This window comes from Nicotiana tomentosiformis, chromosome 5 (genome assembly GCF_000390325.3).
Source record: "Nicotiana tomentosiformis chromosome 5, ASM39032v3, whole genome shotgun sequence".
NCBI classification, from domain to species: domain Eukaryota; kingdom Viridiplantae; phylum Streptophyta; class Magnoliopsida; order Solanales; family Solanaceae; genus Nicotiana; species Nicotiana tomentosiformis.
Genome location: NC_090816.1, coordinates 59649258 through 59675948, shown reverse-complemented (window position 1 = coordinate 59675948; position 26691 = coordinate 59649258). Strand labels below are relative to the sequence as shown.

General features: G+C 42.2%; 1 protein-coding gene across 1 annotated transcript; it reads right to left on the bottom strand.

Moving 5' to 3' along the window:
• Positions 1-8193: 8193 nt before the first annotated feature.
• On the bottom strand, positions 8194-8724 carry LOC138892425 (uncharacterized). Its single transcript, XM_070176140.1, has one exon. It carries the CDS (start codon positions 8722-8724, stop codon positions 8194-8196), a length of 531 nt encoding a protein of 176 aa, XP_070032241.1.
• Positions 8725-26691: the final 17967 nt, after the last annotated feature.

Here is a 26691-nt window from a genome sequence, read left to right as displayed (position 1 = left end):
GCGACATCCTCTTCACGATCGCGAAGAAGGAAACCAAAACTTTAGAAATAGCTGTCCAACAATGAAGAAAATGGACTGAAACCCATCCGGAACACACCTGAGGCCTTCGGGACCCTGACCAATCACACCAACTAGTCCCAAAACACAATACAAACTTACTCGATGCGTCAAATCACATCAAACAATACCAAAACCATAAACTGAACCTCAATTCAAGCCTAATGAAACTAATGAACTTTCAACTTCTAAAATTCATGCCCAACCATATCAAATCAACTCCGAATGACCTCTAATTTTGCACAATAGTCCCAAATGACATAACGGATCTATTCTAACTCCTGAAACCAAAATTCAAACCCGATATCAAAAAAGGCAACTCTCGGTCAAACCTCTCAACCTTCTAAACCTTCAACTTTCTAACTTTCGCCAAAAAGCATCAAATAAACCCACGGACCTCCAAATCAACATCCGGACATATTCCTATGTCCAAAATCACCATAAGAAGCTATCAGAACCATCAAAACTCCATTACGGAGTCGTCTATAAAAAAGTCAACCTCTGATCAACTATTTCAACTTAAGCCGTCAATCTTGCTACTAAGTGTCCCAATTCACTCTGAAACACCCTCGGAACCAAACCAACCACCCCAGCAAATCCCATAACCACAAATGAACATAGAAGAAGCAATAATTAGGGAAACGAGGCTTCAATACTCAAAACGACCGGCCGGATCATTACAACGAACAAATAGCAAATGAGATCAATTGGATTTCTAAGTGAAAACAAAAGGTTGAGGGCCTATAGCCATGTTGTTTATAAGCAGTTACTACACAAAAATTGGAGCATGATGAACAAGTAGCAGATAAAATTATTTGACCCTATAGGCATGCTTTCTACCCGTTTATACGAAAATATTAGAGTACTCCATCCCCCCTTTTTCACTAATTTCCCCATCATTTGATTTTACGGATTATTACAGACCCAAATAGAATAATTACAAGCCCAATACAACTATAAAGTAACCCAGCTATGCATTGAACCTTCACCAGCCTCGATCTTCATATAAACCAACATGCCCAAATTCCAGGTGCACAAAGGTGGGTAGAGAATACTTGGATACAGTGTTCAGATCCAACAAAAACATAGCCTAACAGACCAGTCCCGAAAACAATGTCTTACTTATCCATTAATAACCAACAGGAGTACATAAAACATAGTGCAAACTAGTAATTCAGGTGATTTTGAGTTTAGGTAAGAACACATACACATAGATTCCTAGTTTTGCAATCCCTAGCGTAAGCAGAACTTAATTGCAAAGAATCTGACAAACAAGAGCCTTTTACAGAAAGAACTAAGCATGAAAATTCAAGGCAAGCATGTAACATGAACTAGTTCTAAAAAAAGAATAAAAATAGCAGTTTTATACATGAATGGCTTAACATGGAAGACATGGTCACAACTAGTCTTTATAGTCAAACAGAAGTTCCTATTATGAAAGTTTACAATAAGAAAACTGGTGGGCATGGTTAAAAATAGTTTACACATATTCACATAGTTTCAAACATGAGAGACTTAGCATATTTGAGATTCTAGACAAACATCAGTCATCACAAAAAGATTTCAAAAATCTAAAACAAGGCAAGAACTCGGGACAGATGAAAATATACAAACTCAAAGTTAACAAAAAAATCAGGAAACACTTAAGAAGGTCAGAACTTATTCAAGTCGACTGCATATAGGAAGAATAAACTACATTTTTTGTAGCCTATCTTAGAAGTCTTAGACGTTGGCAAATTTGACACTAGAGAACATAGAATTGCAGAACATCATTAGGACAAATAAGATCAGTAGAGCATGCGATGATAGCAAAACATTAAAGTTTAGATTGCAGGAGAACTAAATCATGCTTGTTCATAAAAGCTCAGAACATACACATAAGCAGAAAAAGGGAATGGAATTGTGAGGGTCAAGAGTACTAACCAGTTGCAAATTAAACAAGCAAGTAAATGAGAAAGCCAAGCTTCAGCAATAGCTTAAGTAGCAGCAGTAGAGAGAGAATAGTGAGAACTCCCAAATCTGGTGCTTCAAAGTTCATAAGAGCTTCGAATGATCTCCGAGCAATGTTGGCACTGAAGGCAGTCAATGAATCAATCGCAGTGGCCTTGGCTTTCAGCCGACCAAGAACCCAATAAATTTTAGAGAAAACTCGAGTGTAACAAAATAAGTGAGTGAAAGAGAGCAGTGATTAAGGTCTCCCAAAGGGGAATTGGGGAAGGGGTTTATATAGTGTTTGAATTCCACAAATCAAAAGGAAAGCCGTCAATTAAATCAAAAAAATAAGGAAAGAATCTCATGCAAACCGAGTTTGAATCGGATTAGGGGTCAATCAAGCAAACTCTAGTTTAGACGAAGAATCAAAAATACTTAAAGATCTCACTGAAGCGAACCCATATGGCCTTGTTGTGAATGTATCAAATCGATGACACGACGACTATATAGAATCGGATTCAGACAAAAATACGATGATTGGTGTCACAACCCCAAATTTCCCTCTGTAGGATGCGTGACAGCACCTAGTCTCTAAGACTAGGTAAGCTTAACAAACATGCAGAAGTGAATGAAAATAATAATCTAAAATCTCAAAACTTAACAACATATATATAAAGGGAAATCTCTACAGGTCAAAGTGTATACAATAGCCCAAAACCCGATGTAATACAAGTCACAAGCTCTATGACAATGCCAAATCATTCCTATACAATTGTGTCTAATAAGGAAGGAAAATATAAAAAGGGATAAAAGGGGACTCCGAGGCCTGCGGACGCGGGCAGGTGTACCTTGAAGTCTCCAAATACAAGCTCAGCTCACTAGTGCCGGGACTGATAAGATGTACCTGGATTTGCACAAACATATGTGCAGAAGCATAGTATAAGTACACCATAACGGTACCCAATAAGTGCCAAGCCTAACCTCGGTAGAGTAGTGACGAGGTCAGGTCAAGGCCCTATCGGGAATAATAGCAAACATGATGAAAGATATAATAATACAATGATAATGACAATGGAAACAAAACAAATAAGGAATTTACGAAAAAGTTAACTACACAGAATCAAGGCAGATAATACAACATGGAAAAAAACAAGGATTTACATGTTAAGAAAACAAACAACCAAGACAAGTACAGCAACTAGAGAAAGATCATCAAGGGCCACTACCGAGGTACTGCCTCGTAGTCCCAAATCACAAAAGTAACTCATATCTTTCCTTATATCACCTCAGGAGCCTTTACATTTAGTTTTGAAAATTATTTTTCCCGAAATAGCATCCCGGGTTTTAGCCCAATTTATCGCACCGCATGGCTTTTAGTAGTTTTCCTACTAGACACGCGTATCAAGCCCACTTTATCTCACTGCATGTGTTTTAACACCCAGACCTTATACCACTGCATGCGTATTAATATCACAACGTATCAAAATCCGCACCTCAAGTGCCCAATATCACAACTTGCCAGAAAAGCCAAACAATAACAGAATTTCACAATAAGGAGCCCACGACTCAACCACGATGTACACAAAGTCTCAACAATAACAACCGGAGAGTAACTCAATAAAATGATATTTCACAACTTACACTTTGCCTCAATAGGAACCACGGCATTTGCAACTCAATACCAAATCTCAACAACAAGATATTCCAAGAAACAACAATTTCAAGTAAGAGTTCAACAGTTAAATAATGAATACGGATTAAGGAAATAAGAATTTCAACTAAACATGTAGAGCAATTAGCAACTAAGATATAAGACAAGTAGACATGTGAAATTAGACTAAATATGATAACTATAACATGTTAAAGTAACTCAATTAAAGCGTGAAAGGAAACTACATAGCCAAAAATTGGGAATTTCAACATTTAGCCCGTGCACACACTCGTCACCTTGTGTATACGGCTTTCACATATCACAATTATCACAACAATACCAAATCCTAAGGGGAAATTCCCCCACACAAGGTTAGACAAGTCACTTACCTCAAACCACGCTAAATCAATCAACTAGAAGGCCTTTCCCTCGATTTTCCAACTCCGAACGGCTCGAATCTAGCCAAAACAATTTTATACTATAAATATAACTATAGGAAACTAATTTAAATAATGAAATTACAATCTTTGCAAAGAATTGAAAAATCCCCCAAAAAGGTCAACTCGGGCCCGCGTCTCGTAACCCGACCAAAATAACAAAATTCGAACACCCGTGTGATATCGAGTCCAACCCTATAAGAATTACTCAAATCCGACCTCAATTCGCTTTTCAAAACTCGAAAATTTAGCCTAAGGAGTTTCTACCATTTTCCCCTAATTTCCAACACCAAAGAACTAATTAAATGAAGAAATTATCAATAGATCCATTTGAATTAATCAAAAACGAGTTCTAATTTCTTACCCAAAAGCGTTCCTTGAAGAACCCTCGAAACTTTGTCTCCCACCAAGCTCTCTAAGTCCCTAAATGAGTTATGAAAATTAACCCTCGACCAGCCCCTTTTCTGCCCAGTTAAATCGCACATGCGACCCAACTGCCGCATCTGCGGCTCCACACCTGCAGAACTTCCATCGCAGGTGCAGATTTCACTTAACTCAGGAAACTTTGCTTCTGCAGAAAAAACATCGCACCTGCGAGTGCACTCTTGCGGAGGATTCTCTGCTTCTACGATGAATGACCAAGCAGCCCCTCTTCCGCATCTGCGACCACTTCTCCGCATATGCGGATGAACAGATGCAGTCCACACCTCGCACCTGTGATCCCAACTAGGCTAAGCCATTTTCGCACCTACGACCAGATGCTCGCTTATACGAGTCCGCACCTGCGGCCGATCCCTCCGCAGGTGTGATGACACCAGAACAGCCCAGCTTTAGCAGTCTCAAAAATACAAACTTGTTCCTTATTTGATCTGAATCACACTCGGGGCCCCCGGGACCCCGTCCGAATATACCAACTAGTTCCAAAACATATAACGGACCTACTCGAGGCCAAAAATCACATCAAACCATATAAATTCTACAAATCGCAACACAAATTCAAGCTTAAGAAATTATGAACTTCCGAAACCAATGCCGATTCATACCAAACCAACTCCAATTGACCTCAAATTTTGTACACAAGTGATAATTAACATTACGGACCTATTCCAACTTTCGGAATCGGGATCCGACCTCGATATCAATAAAGTCAACTCTCAATCAAACTTTCCAAAATCTTCCAACTTTCTAACTTTTGCCAAATCACGCCGAAATGACCTACCAACCTCCAAATCAACATCTGTACACGCTCTGAAGACCAAAATCACCAAACGGAGCTATCGGAACCATCAAGACCCCATTTCGGAGTCTCCTTCACACAACTAAAACTACGGTCAACTCCTACAACTTAAACCTCCAACTTAGAGACTATGTGTCCCATTTCACTCCGAAATACACTCGAAACCAAAACCCACCACCCCGGCAAGTTACATAACCACAATATAGCATAGAAGAAACATAACTTAGGGGATCGAGGCTAAAATACTCAAAACAACCAGCCGGGTTGTTACATCTTCCCCCTTTTAAAATAAACGTTCATCCTCAAACGAGTATAGAGACATACCTGATGTGGTGAAAAGATGAAGATAACGGCTACGCATATCATGCTCGGTCTCCCAAGTCGTCTCCTCGACTGGCTAACCCCTCCACTGAACCTTCACTGAAGCAATATTCTTCGACCTCAACTTTCGAACTTGCTTGTCCAAAATGGCCACCGGCTCCTCAACATAAGATAAATCCTTGTCCAACTGGACTGAGCTAAAATCCAACACATGAGACGAATCGACGTGATACTTCCGGAGCATAGAAACATGGAATACTGGATGAACTGCAGCTAGACTGGGTGGTAGTGCAAGCCTGTAAGCCACATTTCCAATACTCTCGAGTATCTCAAAAGGACTGATATATCTGGAGCTCAGCTTTCCCTTCTTCCCGAACCTCATAACACCCTTCATGGGCTAAACCTGGAGCAAGACCAGCTCCCCAACTATGAATACAACATCGCAAACCTTCCGATCCGCATAACTCTTCTGTCTGGATTGGGCTATACGAAATTGATCATGAATCAATTTAACCTTTTCCAAAGCATCCTAAACCAAGTCTATACCGAATAGCCTAGCCTCACCCGGCTCGAACCAACCCATCGGAGATCGATACCGTCTACTAAACAAAGCCTCATACGGGGCCATCTGAATGCTTGACTGATCCCGATAACCCCCAAACTCCATCACACACACACGGAGCATATCCTCCAATATCTGAATAGTGCAATCGGATTGTCCGTCCGTCTGAGGGTGAAATAATGTACTCAACTCCACCCGCGTGCCTAACTCATGCTGAACGGCTCTCCAAAACTGTGATGTAAATTGCGTACCCGATCAGAGATGATGGATATGGGCACGCCATGAAGCTTGACAATCTCGCGAATATAAAACTAAGCCAGCTGCTCTGAAGAATAAGTAGTCACCACTAGAATGAAATGAGCTGACTTGGTCAATCTATCCATAATTACCCATACTGCATCGAACTTCCTCTGAGTCTGTGGGAGCCCAACAACGAAATCCATAGTAATCCGCTCCTATTTCCATTGTGGAATCTCTAGCCTTTAAAGCAATCCACATGACCGATGATTCTCATATTTCACCTGTTGACAATTTAGGCACCAAGCTACATACTCCACTATGTCCTTCTTCATTCTCCTCCACCAATAGTGTTGCCTCACGTCCTGATACATCTTGGTGGCACCCGGGTGAATGGAGTACCGCGAATTGTGAGCCTCCTGAAGAATCAACTCATGCACGCTACCTACATTGGGAACACATAGCCTGCCCTACATCCGTAATGCACCGTCATCCCCAATAGTGACCTCCTTGGCATCGCCGTGCTGAACTGTGTCCTTGAGGACAAGCAAATGGGGATCGTCATACTGACACTCTCTGATACGATCATAAAGAGAAGACTGGGAAACCACACAAGCTAAAACTCGACTCGGCTCAAAAACATCCAATCTAAAAAACTGGTTGGCCAAGGCCTGATCATCCAAGGCTAATGGCATCTCTGCTATCGGTAGATATGCTAAACTACCCAAGCTCTCCGCCTTGCGAATCAAGGTATCGGCCATAACATTGGCCTTCCGGGATTATATAGAATGGTAATATCGTAGTCCTTAAGAAACTCTAACCACCTCTGCTGCCGCAAGTTAAGATCCTTCTGTTTGAACAGATGTTGTAGACTCCGGTGTTCGGTGTAGACCGCACAAGGGACACCGTACAAATAGTGCCGCCAAATCTTCAGAGCATGAACAATAGTTGCTAACTCAAGGTCATGGACATGATAGTTCGTTTCATGCACCTTCAGCTATCAAGACGCGTAGGAAATCACCTTACTGTGCTACATCAACACCACGCCGAGACCGATACGCGATGTATCACAATACATAGTATAAGACCCTGAACCCAAAGGCAACACCAACACTGGGGCTGTAGTCAAAGCAGTCTTGAGCTTTTGAAAGCTCTCCCCACACTCCTAAGTCCACCTGAATGGAGCACCCTTCTGGGTCAATCTGGTCATAGGTGCAACAATAGATGAGAAACCCTCTACGAATCGACAGTAATACCCTGTCAAACCAAGAAAACTCTGGATCTCAATAAGTGAAGATAGTCTGGGCCAACTATGTACTACTTCAATCTTCTTCGAATCTACCTTTATCCCCTCACTTGACACTACATGACCCAAAAATACCACCGAATCAAGCCAGAATTCAAACTTTGAAAATTTTGCATATAACTTCTTTTCTCTCAATGTTTGGAGCACGATCCTCAGGTACTGCTCATGATCCTTCCGGCTTCGGGAGTATTCAAAATAGAGCTAGAATACACTGTTCATCAAGTGCATGAATGATGTTGGGCGGTTGGTCATCCCAAAAGACATCACAAGGAACTCGTAATGATCATACAGAGTCCTGAAGGCAGTCTTCGGGATATCTGGCTCCCGAATCTTCAACTGACGATAGCCTGAATGCAAGTCAAACTTAGAGAACACCCTGGCACCCTGTAGCTGATCAAATAGGTCATCAATAAGTGGAAATGGATACTTGTTCTTCACTGTAACCTTGTTCGACTAGCGAAAATCAATGCACATGCGCATAAAACTATTCTTCTTCTTTACAAACAAGACCGGACCACCCCAAGGTGATACATTGGGCCTAATGAAACCCTTATCAAGAAACTCTTGCGACTGCTCCTTTGAGTCCTTCAACTCGGGTGGGGCCATACAATATAGAGGAATAGAAATGGGTTGAGTTCCCGATAACAAATTAATACCAAAGTCGATATCCCTGTTGGGCGGCATGCCTAGAAGATATGCCGGGAATACATCTGGATAATCCCTCACTACCGGATCTGTCTCAACGGTAAGAGTATCAACACCGACATCTCTCACATATGCTAGGTACGCATCACATCCCTTCTCAACCATCCGCTGAGCCTTTAGAAATGAGATAACCCTTCTAGGAACATAATCTAAAGTACCTCTCCACTCTAACTGTGGCAAAGCTGGCATAGCCAAAGTCATAGTCTTCGCGTGATAGTCAAGAATAGCATGATAGGGTGACAACCAGTCCACAGCAAAAATAACATCAAAATCTACCATACTGAGCAATAATAGATCGGCTCTGGTCTCAAAACCACTAAGAACAACTAAACACGACCGAAGGGGATTCTGCTAGTTCTAGGGTGAACAGGTTTCTTCAGTTGGATCCTCCAGTGTTCACGGGTACCAATCTCGAGGAGGACCCCCAGGACTTCATTGATGAGATGCAAGGGACCCTCCAAATTATGCGTTCTACACAGACGGAGGCAGTGGAGTTGGCTTCCTACCACCTGAAAGTGGTGGAATATTCTTGGTTTGAGATGTAGGAGGAGTCCCGTGAGGAGGGGAGCCCACCGGCAAAGTAGAGTGAGTTTGCCGAAGCCTTCATTGATCATTTATTGCCTACCGAGACTAAGGCAGCCCGTGCCGCTGAGTTTGAGAGCCTGAGGCAGGGTAGTTCGAGTGTGTGGGAGTACCATATAAGAATTGTGTGCTTGTCCAAGTATGCTATTTACATATTGCCCACTATGGAGGCTAGAGTGCACAGGTTTGTGCAGGGCCTTAGCCCCTTGGTTATTAATGAGGCCGCTACAGCTGCCTTAAACTCTGATATGAACTATGGGAAGATGGTAGCATTTTCTCAAGCCACGGAGACCCGCAAATTGAAGAATAGAATGGAGAGAGAGGGTAGCAATAATGCCCGGTCCGCAGGCAACTTTGGTGGTTCTTCCGGTGTCGGTGGTGGTGGTAGGTCATCATTTAGAGGAGGGTCATCAGAGCCATCCTAATCCTTTGCTCAGTATTCAGTCAGTGCACTACCATCAGGGCCCAGTCAGCAGCAGTGGAGCCATTTCAGGCCAAGTCAGGGCAACAGGGGATTCTACCAGCAGGGTCGGCCTGGTAGGAGATTCCAGCAGCAGTGGAGGTCCCCATGCGCTAGGTGTGGGAAGATGCACTTTGGGGTCTGCTACATTGATCTACCCATATATTACAGGTGCGTTATGAGGGGTCACATTTAGAGGGATTGTCGTTCATCCTTCCAGAGTGTCGGTAGGGGAACGACACAGTCAGCTAGTTCTGCAGCTACTTCATCCACGGTACCTCTAACTCGAGGCACTCTATCACCCGCAGGGCGTGGTGCAGCTAGGGGTGGTGCACAGGTTTTGGGAGGACCCAGCCGTTTCTATACTATGAGGGGTCGCTAGAGTTCAGAGGCTTCTCCAGATATTGTCACAGGTATATTGACTGTCTAATCTCATGATGTATATGCTCTCATAGATCCGGGTTCCACTGTGCCATATTCCACTCCTTATGTTGCTATGGAATTTGGTATAGAACCGGAATAGCTTCATGAGCCATTCTCTGTATCTACTCCGGTTGGCGAGTCTATTGTATCTGCGCGGGTTTATAGGGATTGTGTTGTCACAGTGCGTGGTCGAGACACCATGGCCGATCTTATTGAATTGGGAATGGTTAAATTTGATGCGATAATGGGGATGGACTGGCTTTATTCATGTTTTGCCAAGCTTGATTGCCGAACCAGAACTGTTATGTTTGAATTTTCAAATGAGCCAGTTATTGAGTGGTAGGGGGATGACGTAGTGCCGAAGGGCAGGTTTATTTCTTACCTTAAGGCCACAAAGTTGATCAACAAGGGGTATATTTACCATTTGGTATAGGTTACGGACAACGATGTTGAGACACCTACACTTGAGTCTGTACCAGTTGTGAATGAATTTCTAGAGGTCTTTCCTGATGAGCGCCCTGGGATCCCACCGGACAGGGAGATTGATTTTGGGATCAATGTGATGCCAAACACGCAACCTATATCAATTCCATCGTACAGGATGGCACCAGAAGAATTGAAGGAACTAAAGGAACAATTGAAGGATTCGTTAGAGAAGGGTTTTATCCGACCGAGTGTGTCACCTTGGGGTGCATCGGTTCTCTTTGTAAGGAAGAAATATAGGTCACTAAGGATGTGTATTGACTATCGGCATCTCAACAAGATCACAATCAAGAATAAGTACCCACTGCTAAGGATAGATGACTTGTTTGACCAATTGCAGGGTGTTAAATATTTCTCTAAGATTGACTTACGATCAGGGTATCACCAATTGAAGATCAGGGAGCAGGATATTCCGAAAAATAGCATTCAGAACCCGGTATAGGCACTTTGAATTTCTGGTTATGTCTTTTGGGCTAACAAATGCCCCGACAACTTTCATGGATCTTATAAATCGTGTCTTCAATCCATTCCTCGACTCTTTTGTGATAGTGTTCATTGACGATATTCTGGTATATTCACGAAGTATAGAGGACCATGCCGACCATCTTAGGGCAGTTCTGCAAACTCTATATTAACACAAGTTGTATGCGAAGTTTTCAAAGTGTGAGTTTTGGCTTGAATCTATCATATTCTTTGGTCATGTCGTCTCCCGATAAGTAATTAGGGTTGACCCTCAGACGATTGCAGCGATGAAGCATTGGCCTAGACCTACAACTCCAACAGAGATTCACAGTTTCTTGGGCTTAGCTGGATATTACATGAAGTTTGTGGAGGGGTTTTCTACTCTTGCCTCTCCGTTGACTAAGTTGACACAGAAAGCAGTTAAGTTCCAATGGTCAGATGCTTGTGAAAAGAGCTTCCAAGAGTTGAAATCAAGATTGACTACGGCACCGGTGTTGACCCTACTAGAAAGTATGGATAGATTTGTGGTGTATTATGATGCTTCAAGAATCGGACTTGGGTGTGTATTGATGCAACATGGCAAGGTAATCGCTTATGCTTCTTGGCAACTCAAGAATCATGAGAATAACTATCCAACACATGACTTAGAAATCGCGGCGGTGGTTATCGCATTGAAGATTTGGTATTATTCTTTGTATGGGGTCCATGTGGACATATTCACAGACCAAAAAAGCCATCAATACATTTTCAAATGGAAGGAATTGAATCTGAGGCAGAGAAGATAGCTTGAGTTACTCAAAGACTATGACATCGATATCCTATATCATCTGGGAAAGGCTAATGTGGTGGCGGATGCTCTTAGCCGTAAATCCATGGGTAGTGTCACGCCCCGACCTCGGGGAGCATGACCGGCGCTCAACAGAGTTACCCCAATCAAGCAAGCCTGCACAGTGCCGTCTACTCCACTCGTCCATGAATAAAGAGAAGAATACATTTCACTAATTAGACAGTAAGAGGTCATATGAATAACACCAGTTCATTTCCATTAGTTACATCATTAACAAGTCTCCAAAATAGTACATTGTATAATCATAGTTAAAGTGGAACAGATGATACGATTATCGCATTTTTTAGTTTAACCTTCCCAAAAATAAATACAACCCACACTATGTCTACGAAGCCTCTAATAGGAACAAAAGAGTGCTACGACAGTTCCGGCAACAAGGCCCCGGCTATACCTTAAAACGCTATGTACAAAGGATAAGAGATACAAGACCCCGAAATGAAGTGGGGCTCACCAAGTCAGTTGAGGAAAGGGTGTGTTGCTATCACTGATCAATACCACCTGTTATGGAACCACCTGCATCCATTAGAGATGTATCCCCTCCGGCAAAAGTGACGTTAGTACATATGGAATAGTACTAGTATGTAAAACTAAACACCCTCTCAATAGAACGAGTAACAAAAAAAGGAGAATAAAATATGGAATCAATAAGAGACTCAAACAGTATCAAGGTGTCAAGTTAGGGGAAAAGTAAATTTTTAAGTAAGTTTTAGTAATTTAAGTTGGGAGATCTTTAGCACCGATACACCACCATGTTTTAGCACGGAGTCCGATCTCAGCCCGACCGGCTAAGCCATCTCATCCCGAGACATACACCCACAATACCACCATCTGTGCAGCATGGCGTCCGATCCCAGCCCGACCGGCTAAGTCGTCTCACCACAATGCCATATGGGTCGACATCACATCACATCTCGCTAGCAATAATCTCATCCCATTTAAGGGGAAACATCTCAACACATCAATCGTATCCCATATAAGGGGAAACAATCTCATCACATTAACACGGGGATTTAACCCTCAATCACTCCTACATCGGCACGTGTAGTTTCGGGATTAGGTTGTTCTGACCTACCCTTTCTCGGTGGCTAAACGATACTTCCAAGGCATTTATTATTAAAAGGATTTACCACTCATTTCGTAATTTTTTTCATATCACTCACCTCATTGGCACCAATGGCCATTATGTAATATTATTCTTGGCACGTTGGCCACTTTCAAACATTATCATGGATAATCAACAACAAGGCCTTTCAAATTAAGACTTTAAACACATATTTGAGCAATTTAGGGTCTTAGGCACATGTGATTTCTTACACAATTGACATGATAGATTTCATTAGAATCACGTTTTTAAATCATAACGTAATAACAAACAGCCCATACTTAAACCATATTCTCAATAGTGACTCAACATAACAAGAATCTTCGGAATACATATTGAACGCATATTTATTTTGATACAAGGCTTATTTTGGATAATCAATTTATAATGAGCATCACGGGACATACAAGGAAATTGTGGGGTTCAATTCTAAGAGAAAAGTTTAGCAAACATACCTGCTTTGAGGTTTCCTTAATTCACTACACAGTTCTGGAATCCTAGCAACTTTGATCTATTTAGAGACACAACAACATTAAAAACGAATTAGGAAGGAGTTCGTGATTCTAGCTTATTTGAGCATTTTATCAAACACTAGGTGGTCATTATGATCTCAAGATCGATTCCTCTATTTCACTACCCAAAAATCTACCCAATTGAGCTCAACAATCTACCCACAACCCTATTAGTACATGCATGCAAAATCAAAAACTCCCATACCCAAGAATTGCTTGGCTTATTACCTATTTCCAGTTAAAAGCACGAAATTGAGGGCTAGGGAGTAGAATCTTACCTCTAGGATGAAGACCTAGTGAATTTTCTTGTGAATTCTTCAACTTTGAGCAAGATTTAGTGATCAATAAGCTTAGGAACTTCCCCTCTCACTCTATGGTAATCCATGTCTCTAGAAATATCATATTTTTGCTTCAAAAGTGGCCCTTTACTCCAATATATCGAAATAGGGTTGGGTCAAAAATTAGAAAGAAAAAAAAAGCACCGATGTAGATATGCGCTCGCATATGTGACCGCATAATGCTTCTGCGGTCTGCAAAATGAACCACATATTGGCCCTCCGGAACTGGGCACTTCTGCCTTACTTTGCGATCGGTCTGCAGTCCGCAGGCCTATTCTTCGATCGCATAATGCGCCGCAGAACTTCCCTCCAAAATTTTTTGTGTTGGGTCTGCAATGGGTTATGCGGCCCGTAAAATGATTATGCGGCCGCATAATGTTCCAAACATTTGCCCAGACTTCTGCTTCAGTCTGCGACAGATCTGCGGTCCACAGATCAGTTCTGCTACCGCAGAATGGCCACAGAAATTCTCTGCACTTCCAAAACTTTTCTTTAACTCCCCAACGCACTTTTCAACACATAATCCTACTTCGGCATGACAAAACCCCGGGTTTTAGGTAAAGTTTTACTGGGCCTTACAGGTAGTTTGGCTCACTTGGAGGAATATCAAAGGCCGTTGGCCAGGGAAGTTCATCGGTTGGCTAGTTTGGGAGTTCGTCTTGCGGATTCCAGTGAAGAAGGGGTGGTTGTGCAAAGTAGGGTTGAATCATCCCTTGTCGTGGAAGTCAAGGAAAAGCAATATGATGATTCGTTGTTGGTACAGTTGAAGGAGGGAATTCATAAACATAAGACCATAGCTTTTTCTCTTGGTATGGATGATGGTATGCTAAGGTACCAAGGGCGATTATGTGTTCCAAATATAGATGGTCTCCAGGAAAGAATCATGACTAAGGCTCACACTTCCAGGATTTCGTGCACCCAGGCTCTACAAAGATGTATCATGATCTTAATGAAGTCTACTGGTGGAATGATATAAAGAGAAATGTAGCGGACTTTGTGGCAAGATGTCCAAATTATTAGCAAGTGAAGGGCGAACACCAAAGGCCTGGGGGGGGTTGGCACAGAACATAGAAATTCCAATCTGGAAGTGGGAGATGATCAATATGGACTTTGTGGTAGGACTACCTCGCACTCCTTGCAAGTTCGATTCGATTTGGGTGATTGTGGATTGACTCACAAAATCAACACACTTTTTACCTGTTATGGATAGCGACACAGCAGAACAGTATGCTCAGTTGAATATCAAGGAAATAGTCAGGTTGCATGGAACTGCCGTTTCTATTATCTCATATCGGGGGGCACAGTTCACAACTAATTTTGGAAGAAATTTCAGCAATGTTTGGGTACTCAGGTGAATCTTAGTACAGCCTTCCATCCACAGACCGACGGGCAGGTAGAGCAGACTATTCAGACGCTTGAGGATATGTTGCGCGCTTGTGTTCTTGACATCAAGGGTAGCTGGGATGATCACTTACCACTCATAGAATTTGCCTACAATAACAATTACCATGCTAGCATTCAGATGGCACCGTTCGAGGCTCTATATGGTAAGATATGTAGATCTCCCATTGGGTGGTTCGAGATTGGGGAAGCAGAGTTGATAGGGCCAGATCTCGTGTATCAGGCTATGGAGAAGGTTAATATGATTAAGGAACGGTTGAAAACTACCCAGAGTCGTCAGAAATCCTATTCGGATGTACGTCGCAGGGATTTAGAGTTCAAAGAGGATGATTGGGTATTATTGAAGGTTTCCCCTATGAAGGGGATAATGCGGTTTGGTAAGAAAGGGAAATTGAGTCCGAGGTATGTCGGACCGTACAGAATCATTCAGAGGATTGGTCAGGTGGCTTACAGGTTTGAGCTACCTCCAGAGATGTCTTTAGTGCACCCTGTGTTTCATGTATCCATGTTGAAGAAGGTGGTTTGAGACCCGAAACTCATTGTTCCGGTGGAGGCTATTGTGGTTAATGAGGAATTTACTTATGAAGAAAATCTAGTTGCCATTCTTGACAGGCAAGTCCAAAAGCTGAGAAATAAAGAGATTGCCTCCGTGAAAGTGCTATGGCAAAACCAAGAGGTTGAAGAGGCCACCTGGGAGGCCGGGGAAGAGATAAAGAAGAAGTACCCTCATTTGTTTGAATAACTATGTAATTAGGTAGTTGTGTTCTATGAAAATGTTAAGAGCTTACCATCTATGAATTATGTATCACTTGTACAATTGATGTTAAGGGTGTTCCTTTCTGGTAATATGTATTGCTTATGAGGCCACGGTTTGTGTTGTTTTCATATTATGTTATGTCATTGGATTATGTATATGTTGTTAGGACTGGTTTTTGGGATTCTCTGACATGTGGATAGTCCTAGTTAAAGGGGAAACTCTCCCAAAATATCTAGAAATTTAGGGAGTTAATCAAAATTTGGACCTGCTGGTGTATGAAGTAATAGTTGAGCCACATTGGATGCTAATGGCGAATTTTGACCCTCATTCGAGGACGAATGATCTTACGTGGGGGAGGATGTAAGGCCCCGTACAATTTTACTAAAAGTGGAGTTTTATGGTGCCGAGGTAGGCTACTGTGTTTGATGATTGAAGAAAAGCTCGTTGTGGTACGGCCTTTTTGGGTTTTACAGTGCATCGGGGAGTTGAAGGAAGAATTTTGCAGAACATGGTGTTTCTGCGGTCCAATGCGGACACAGAATCTATACGCGGACCGCAGATCGGTCGCAGAGTGCAACAGGACTTGAGCTAATTTTGAAGACCATTATGCGGTCCATTATGCGGCCGCATAACCATTTCGCGGGCCGCACAATCCATCATAGAACTAGCATAAAGATTCCAGGAGAGAGATTCTACAACCCATTATGCGACCGCATAACTGATCTGCGGACCACAGATCTGTCGCAGACTGAACCAGGCCAGCCTAGATTGAAGTTGTTATGCCTTTAAATAGATTAAAGTTGCTCGAATTTCCGGAACAATGTAGTAATTTAAAGAGAGCTTAAAGAGAGATATGTTGGCTAAACTTCTCTTGTAGAATCAAATTACATGTTGTACTAGTAAGTCCCAAGTGTGATTGGCCCGTGTTCTTATTCCTCACGTTCTGAGTTAGTCCTAATAAATCTGATTATTCCAAATAAGTGTTGTGTCAAAATTTATATGCTCAAAATGTGTTTCAATTGCTTCTATCACATTATGCTCTCCTTCGGGAATGTGTTCGAGTATTATTTGTGTGTTAAAATTCTATAACTTCAGTTCGTGTTTCAAATAAAGGTTATTGTGCCAAATCGTGAAAGAGAATTCAATGTGCTTAAGACTCATATTTCTCATATACATTTTCAAAGTCTTGGTTCCATTTGCTTTTGTTGTTGATAATCCATGATGAAGCTTGAAAATGAAAGAAGTGAATATGAGATGTAAAATGTGGCAATCGTGCCAAGAATGAGAACTATACTTGTGACCAATAGTGCCAATGAAATGAAAGAGAATGTATGAAATACTATGAAACAAACTGTAACATTTTTGTATAATAAATGATATGGGAGTATCATTAGCCACCGAGGAAGGGTAGGTTAAAATAACCAAACACCAAAACTACAAGTGCCAGTATAGGTGTGATTGAGGGGTAAATACCCGTACTGTTGTGTTAAGATTGTTTTCCCCTAAATAGGATGAGATGGATGTATTGAAATTATTCCCCTTGATTGGGATGAGATTGTTGCTAACCTTGGATCAGATGTCGACTCACACGACACATGTGGGGAGACGGCTTAGCTTATCGGGCTGAGATCGAACGCCATGTCGCGCACATGGTGGTGTTGTGGGTGGATGTCTCGGGGCGAGACGGCTTAGCCGATCGGGCTGAGATCGGACTCCGTGCTAAAAGCACGGTGGTATTGTGATTAGATGTCTTTGGGGTAAGACGGCTTAGCCGATCGGGCCATGATTGGACTCCGTGCTAAAACACTGGTGGTATATCGATGATAAAGATCTCCCAACCTAAAATATTGGAATTTACTTGAAACTTATCTTGCTCCTAACTTGATGCTTTTATATTGTTTGAGGATTTCATTGATTCTATGTTGTTCCTCCTTTGTACTATTACTCGATTCTTTGAGGGGGTGTTTAGTCTTACATACTAGTACTATTCCATATGTACTAACACCCTTTTTGCCGAGAGCGATGCATCTTTAATGGATACTGGTGGTTCTACAGCAAGCGGTATCAACCAGTGATAGCGGTACACCCTTTCTCCACAGCTGACTTGGTGAGCCTCACTTCATTTCGGGGTCTTGTATCTTTGTCATCTATGTATATTGTTTTGAGGTATAGCCGGAGCCTTGTTGTCAGCACCATCATGCTACTCTTTTATGTCCATTAAAGCTTTCGTAGACATAGTGTGGGTTGTGTCATGAAGTCAAACTGAAGATGTTGTATTTGTATCACGTGTTTCCACTCCTAAACTATGAATGTGTAATATAATATTTTTGGAATTCTCGAATGATGTACTAATGGAAAGGAATTTGGTATTACTCATGTAATCTTCACATTGTCTAATTAATGGAATACATCCTCACTTTGTTCATGGGTAAGTTCGTGTAGAAATCATCTAGTAGGCTTGTTTGACCGGGTTATCTCGGTTCAGCGCTGGTCGTGCTCCCCGAGGTCGGGGCGTGACAATATCTCTCTGTCCATTTCTTCTAGTATGAGTGCTCCTCCTATCAGCACTCGGTGAACTATGTAAGGACCTTGCCAGTTAGGTAAGAATTTCCCCTTTGCTACATCCTGATGTTGAAAAATCCGCTTCAGAACTAGTTGCCCCGGTATGAATTGCCTTGGTCTAAACTTCTTGTTGAAAGCGCTTGCCATTCTATTCTGGTTAAGTTGGTTGTGACATACTGTATTCATCTTTTTTCCATCAATGAGAGAGAACTGATCATATCGGCTTTGCACCCATTCTGCATCACTAAGCTCAGGTTCCTGCACGATCCGTAGGGAAGGAATTTCCACCTCGGCGGGTATAACAGCTTCAGTACCATAGACCAATAAATAAGGAGTTTCCCCAGTTGACGTTCGGACCTAGGTATGCTATCCGAGCAGAGCAAATGATAGCTTCTCATTCCACTGTCTGTAGTTGTCTACCGTCTTCCTTAGTATCTTCTTAATATTTTTGTTGGCGGCTTCTACGGCTCTGTTCATTTGTAGCCTATATGCGGTAGAGTTCCGGTGCTTGATCTTGAACGCTTCACACATGGATTTCATTAGGTCATTGTTGAGATTGGCGGCATTATCATTAATGATCGACTCGGGCACCCCGAATCGGAAGACAATACAGTCCCTAATAAATCTACTACTACCCTCTTTGGCACGGCTTTGTAGAATGCAGCCTTGACCCATTTTCTGAACTAATCGATGGCTACCAAAATAAATCTGCATCAGTTAGAAGCAGCAAGTTCGATTGGGCCGATGACATCCATGTCCCAGGTAGCAAAATGCCAAGCTAAACTCATCATATTGAGTTTATTAGGTGGTACTCGTATCATGTCAGCATGTACTTGGCAGTGATGACACTTTTGTACATACTTGATGCAGTCAGTTTCCGTAGTCATCCAAAAATATTTTGCCTTTAATATCTTCTTGGCTAGAACAAACCCATTCATGTGAGGTCCGTAGGTTCCTGCATGTATCTCTTCGAGAAACCTAGACACTTCCTTGGCATCGACACGTCTTAGCAATCCCAAGTCGGGAGTTCTTCTATACAAAATTCCTCCGCTCTGGAAGAAATGGTTAGCTAACCTTCGTAGCGTGTGCTTTTGAGAATGTGTAGTGTTTTCCGGGTATCTCCCTTTTCCGAATACTCCCTGATATCGTGAAACCATGGATTGCCATCAAACTCTTCTTTGATGTGAGCACAGTAAGCAGGATGCTTGCTGATTTTTATTGGGATGGGGTTAATATAATTCTTCTCTGGATGTTGTATCATGGAAGATATGGTGGCCAATGCATCTGCGAACTCGTTTTGAATTCGAAGAACATGTTTGAATTCTATCATTTGTGAACCTCTTGATTAAATCATGCACATAGTGTAGGTATGGCAGTTTATTGGTATTATTGGTGGCCCACTCTCCAAGTCCTTGATGTATCAGCAAGTCTGAGTCTCCGATTACCAATTATTCTTGGATGTTCATGTCGATGGCCAACCTGAGTCCCAAGATAGAAGCCTCATATTCACCCATATTATTGGTGCATGGGAACTTGAGCTTGGCAGATAGTGGATAATGTTGGCCGATTTCTTATACTAAGATAGCTCCAATGCCCACTCCTCCATCTAAGAACATTCTCCAATCATCATAAGCTTAGGCGGTATCATCTTCTATGAAATACACTTCCTCATCGGGAAAATACATTTTTAATGGTTCGTAATCTCCGCCCACGGGGCTCTCCACCAAATGATCAGCCAATGCTTGCCCTTTGACTGCCTTTTGAGTCACATGAACGAAATCTCCACCCACGGTGCTCTCCACCAGATGATCAGCCAATGCTTGCCCTTTGACTACCTTTTGAGTCACATGAACGATGTCGAACTTCAGGACTATTTATGTGGTGTATGTGGTGTATGCACAGAAATAATGCCTCAACTTCAGGGCTATCTATGTCAAAGCGCAATAAGTACATTCCAATAGTGAATACCGAGCTTCGTAAGGGGTGAACTTCTTACTCAGATAGTATATTGCTTGCTCCTTCCTTCCGGTCTCATCATGTTGTGCTAAGACGTATCCAAATGCTCTGTCCAACATGGACAAGTACAGCAGTAGAGGTCTCCGATGGGACCAACACATGAGGTTTGGACAAGTACTCCTTGATTTTATCGAAGGCCCTTTGACACTCCTCGGTCCAACTTGTTGCAGCATCCTTCCTTAATATCTTGAAAATTGATTCACATATTACCGTCGACTAAGCTATGAAACGACTGATGTAGTTGAGATGCCCTAAGAAATTTATCACATCATTCTTGTTCCTTGGCAATAGAAGATCTTGGATGGAATTGATCTTTGGAGGGTCCAGCTCAATGCCTCGACGGCTGACAATAAAACCTAGTAATTTCCCGGCTGGAACCTCGAAAGCACATTTTGCAGGGTTCAGTTTCAGGTTATACTTCCGTAGGCAGTCAAAAAACTTCCTCAAATCCTCTATGTGATCTAGTATCTTCTTGGATTGTATGATGACGTCTTCCGCGTAAACTTATATTTCCTTGTGTATCATGTCATGAAAGAGAGTGTCCATGTCCCTCATGTAGGTAGCCCCGGCATTCTTCAAACCAAATGGCATCATTTTATAGCAATACACCCCCCATGGTGTGATGAAGTCCATTTTCTCTACATTCTCTTCATCCATCCAGATCTGGTGGTATCCTGCGAAGCAATCAACAAAATATTAGAGTTCATTCTTGGTGCAGTTATCAATCAAGATGTGTATGTTTGGTGGTGGAAAATCATCTATCGGACTTGCTCTATTCAGATCTCGGTAGTCAATGCACACCTTGACCTTCCCGTCTTTCTTTGGTACGGGTACGATATGGGCTAACTAGGTTGGATATTCGGCCACTCGGAGGACCTTCGCTTTGATCTGCTTGGTAACCTCTTCTTTTATCTTTAAACTCATATCTTTCTTGAATTTCCTTAGCTTCTGCTTCAACGGTGGACACATTGAGTTGGTAGGTAGCTTATGGGCCACTATGGATGTACTCAACCCTGTCATGTCATCATAGGACCATGCAAAGATGTCCTCATATTCTTTCAGAAATTGGATACACTCTTCTCTGTCTGACGATGATAGATGAATACTAATGCGAGTCTCTTTGACTGTTTCAGAATCCTCCATATTAACTGCCTCAGTTTCTTCTAAGTTGGACTTTGGTTTGTTTTTGAAATCCTCTACTTCTCTGACAATTTCCTTAGGTATTATGTCGCTTTCCCATTCTTCTGAATCACTCTCAACGTGTTGTCTCGTTACAAGTCATGGTTGTAGATTCAACAGGATAGGAAATAGTTATGCTAAAAAGTATGCAGAGATAATAATATAAATAAACGAAAAGCAATAATTCATTAATTTAAAACATAAAATGTCAAAACAAGCACGACTCGGTATCTAGAGTATTTATTTCAAAACAGAATATTGAATATCTAAAATGCCTAAAAAATAATTTAATGGAAAACCATGCTAGTCTGCCAAAGTTACCTAGGTGCTCATCGAGCCCGAGACGGTGCAGCAGTCCAGATCCTGAGAACGGCTCCATCTCCTACCATCTAAATGGTGAGATCTTCCTCCTCCTCCCCCAAGATCACATTGCAATCCATATCTTCTTCATTCAGAAATAGGTCCCTTATGTCGGCTAGGATCTCATCTTCTTCATAATCCCAAATCATGTAGGCTTTGCGGAATGTCTAGAACAACGGCGGTATGGGTTTAGGCAACGGATAATAGAAATCATGCCATGGCGGTGACCAATCCTCATATGCTTGCAAAGTGTACTCGTACCTGAAACCAAAAGTGGTGTCTTGAGTACGCGGACATATTGGTTTTGTTATCCCTTGAAGCTTGGGGCCAAGCCCTCGGCCCGCTCACATCCCAACCAAAGTAACATCCTTAGCACTTTATTGCTCCACCATCGTCCCTTCTCGACTGTGTTTATCAGTTCAATACTGTAGAATGTCTCTCCTCCTAACTTTCTTCTGTTTTCAACTGTTGGTATGGTCCGGTTGGTATAGATGAGATTGTTTCCATCTCCGTGAATAACCACCTCCTGGTGGTTCCACTCAAACTTCAAGGCCTAATGTAAACTAGAAGCAACTGCCCTAGCCATGTGTATCCACGGTCATCCTAATAGCAGGTTGTAGGTGATAGAGATATGTAGTACCTAGAACTCGACATCGAACATGGTCGGTCCTATCTTCAAACTCAGGTCAATTTCTACGATGGTAGCTCTTTGAAATCCGTCGAATGCCTACACGTTCATACTCCCCAACCGTATATCAAGTATGCATATACCCAATCTCTTTAGGGTGGTCAGAGGGCATATGTTCAGACTCGAACCCCCATCAATCAAGACTCAAGAAATGAATTTGTTTTCATACTGCACGGTGATGTGAAATTCTTTGTTGTGACTCAAACCTTCTAGTGGCAACTCATCTTCGTGGAAAATAATCTTGTGTGTCTCTAGTACTTGCCCTACCATATTTTCCATTTCTCCATTGGTGATACCAATTGGAACATAGACTTCACTTAACATCTTCATTAAGGTATTCTTATGTATGTCTGAGTTCTGAAACAATGACAGGATAGATATTTAGGCAGGGGTTTTGTTTAGGTGATCAACAACAGAATACTCTTTTGCCCGTATCTTTCTCCACAAATAATCGGCACATCTTTCCAAAACAAGTACTTTTGGCATGGTCTCTTTGCTCCTCCCTAGCCGGGCGAGATTCTCCGGCGTGTATACTCTTCCTGTTCTAGTCATTCCTTGGGCGGCGCCTGCTTCTTCCATCTTAGCTTTTCCTTTCCTTCTTGCTTCTACCACATAGTCGCATGGAACAACATCAGATTTGTAGGATGGCAATTGAGCTACCATCACAGTGAACGGTGGCCTAGGTGTAGCCACTTCAACCTTAAATGTTGCCTTGGTTTGCACCACAATCGGTGAGAGTGTGACAGGGGACGTCATACCAGTGTCTCCTTCTCGGATAATACTGATGGACCCTTTCTGGTCCCATTCTTAATAAGTCTCGATCATATTTACTCCTTCACCCCTATAGTTGGGAAGGGGGGTTTTGCGGACATTAGGTCCGGATTCCTTTGTCTGTATTACCTTAGTATAAATCAATGTATGGATCTTGTCTTTCATCATGCGACATTCTTCGATGTTATGCCAGTTCATGGCTGAGTGATAGGCGCAGGTTTTTTTGGGGTTGACCCACTAAGAGGGGTTTTCAATCGTGACTTCGGGAATGGGAGTGACATAAACGGCGGCCTTCAGTCTCCCGTACAATTGGGCTATTAGTTCAGCGAGAAGGGTGTACTATCTGGGAGCTCTCTGGTTGAAGTTGGGTCAGGGTTTAATGTAATTCTATTGGACATGTGGAGATAAGTGATAGGAGGTTGGTTGGATATTGTAGATATGGTAGGTGTAGCATGATAATGGTATTTTAGGGGTGAGGGATGATATGCTGGTGGGGGTGTTTGATAGGTGAGGGGAGACTTTGGATCTTGGGCTACCATCACGACACCCACTTTTTCTTCTTAAAATACCTCCAAACTGCAAAGCTTTATTAGTGGCCTGAAGGGCTTCAATATTAGTAACCATTCCACTTTTGATACATTCCTCGATCCTTTCTCCTAACTTGATCATGTCAGAGAACTTGTGATTTTCTATGACCATCAATCTTTCATAGTATTGTGGGTCCTGAGCCCGAGCGAAGAACTTATTCATTTGTTCTTCCTCTAATGGCAGCCTTACCTTAGTAACTTCTGATCTCCAATGAGTGGCATACTCATGGAAGGTTTCCGTGGGTTTATCCTTGAGATTATGTATATAGAAAACATTTGGTGCATTCTCTATATTGAACTTGAATCTGTCCATAAAGTCGGATGCCATACTTACCCTATTAGACCATTTCTTTGGGTTTTGACTGATGTGCCATGATAAGGCATCTCTTGTGAGACTTCGCATAAACATCTTCATGCGGATTTTCTCGTTCTTGCCTACACCCACAAGTTTGTCGTAGTAAGTCCTCAAGTGCACCTTGGGATCACCGTTGCCATCAAACATTTCAAACTTTAGGGGTTTGTAAACTTCAGGTAGTTACACATCTGGTTGAATACACAAGTCTTCATAATTCAAACCTTTGATACACTTTCCTCCCCCGACACTCTAGACTCTTCCAGACAACTTCTTTAACTCTTCGGTCATGTTCCTTACGGGCATGTCTTTTTCAGTAGGTTCGGGCATGTATAATATTTGTTGTGTTGTGTATGGTAGAGTTTTCATGTATATGAGGTTTCTTTGGTTGGTTCCGGGGACATAAGTGTATGGATGATCATTGGTGGATGCCTAGGTGGATCATGGGTGGGTTGCAGTACATTTTAATGAGTGGGGTAAGTGGCGGTTTGCGGATACTGGGTCGTATTATGAGGATGTTGTTGAGGAACTTGTAACGGTGGAGGGTTTAGGTTTTGCGGGAGTGTGGGTTTGTGGTATTGTTGAGTGGGGGGATTTTGTGGAGCTTGGGGTTGTGGATTCTAGGATTGCGGATTTTTTGAGTGGTGGTATTTTGGTGATTAATATCGGGGACATTTAAGGTGAGGGAGAGGTTAGCGAGGTTGCAGACCAGCTCGAGTTCGCCTTGTAATTTCAAAATCTTTTGCTCTAATCGCACAACCAGTTCGTTCTGCCCCGATGTACTTCTTCCATCTGAAGTCTCCACATTCTCTGCCAAAAGGAGCGTTGTCTTTCCTGTTGCCACTCAAATCATCCATCTTTCATTTACCCTTGATTTTGATGCCGCTTGGAGGGGGAGGAGGTGGAGGACCTCTTGATCTGGTGTGGTATGCTGATGTTTCCACGGTACATGAACCAACCTTTGGTAATAGGAATAATCAAAAGAAAGAAAAACAAAAAGTAGCCAAGTTAGTAAGGAGAAATAAAAGAGTCTTGCGGTATTTAAACATATAGCATATAAGACATGCAATAGTTTGCGTCCTAATTTGGGGACCTCGTTGTGCTCGAGGTAGGCCTAAGCGACAAATAAACTTGGAAAAATTTGTGTCAGCATTGCTTCATCCCATTAATGCAAAAATAAATCAAACCAATCTATTACTAAATTGAAATAATGATATAGAGTTACTAATGGCAAAAAGCCTTATTACATCGACTCTAAACGAAATCTAACTATAAAACCATAAAGAAAACTCTCATATTCTACATGGTCCCAGATGGACCTTCTCCATGCCTTGCCTTCTTGGTCCCATCAATCACGTTCCCAAGGTCGCGCATGTCGAGCAATAAATAAGCCATTGCTAGCTTTCCTCCTTCGTCATACCCCATACCTTGGTAGTCCTAGAGCCTCTTCCTCATCTCCCCCTCCAACTCCACCAACCCTTGTTCTCAGTGCTCCAACCTCTCTATCGACTTGTTTGCTATCTCTTTCTATTCCCTTATTGCTTCCATGTCTGTCTTATGATCTTCCAAGTGCTTGGCCTCATATTCGAAGACCCCCTTGTACACCCTTTACCTGAGCTTTGGCCACTTCATCTATGATCCTTCCCTTCAGCTTAATCCCCAGTTTGATATCCCCAGTTATTTCATCCTCTAGCCACAAAAGGTACTAGTACATGTGTCCAGCATGGTACCTATCAGGATCTATAGTCCCACCATCTACAATGATCTTTTGATTCCACATGTGCTGAGCCTCGAACTTAAAAGGAATGACGTCCCCTTTGAAGTTTGCCTTATACTGGGTCATGTTGGCTATCTGGGGTATAACCTACTTTCTCTCGGCTTGTCTCATCACCCTTATTAGAGCATAAGGGTAAATGCCTCGCATTCCAATGAACACCAAATGGGTGGCCTTCTTGGACCGGATTATAAACTCCTTGCTGTAAAACCACTAGAACATCCAGTGTACCTATTCGTCGATCAGATTGCTGAAAAGGCGTACCCATCCCTCACCATTCGTAGGCCTTGCAAATCTTTTGGGAGCAAATGTCATCTCTTTTGGGTGATGGCTGGAAATATAGTCATTCATTAGCCTGCGAAGAAACTCCTAACGGTAGTCGCCTCTTTGAAGATGTTCTAATAACCAAACTTGTAACATGAGATTGCATCCCTCAAAATAACCAGCCTCGTGATTGCATCAGCCAAAGGCTCGGTACATCTCACCTAGTATCATGGGGATAATAGTGTAGTTCTGTCTCTCAATTCCCTCCATCATGGTTCTGGCAACCATGGCTAAACGAGTGTGAATTTTCCCTCCTTGTATTGGGA

Coding starts and splice junctions, on each gene's coding strand:
- LOC138892425 (XM_070176140.1), bottom strand. CDS start 8,724: ATGGTAGATTTTGATGTTATTTTTGCTGTGGACTGGTTGTCACCCTAT.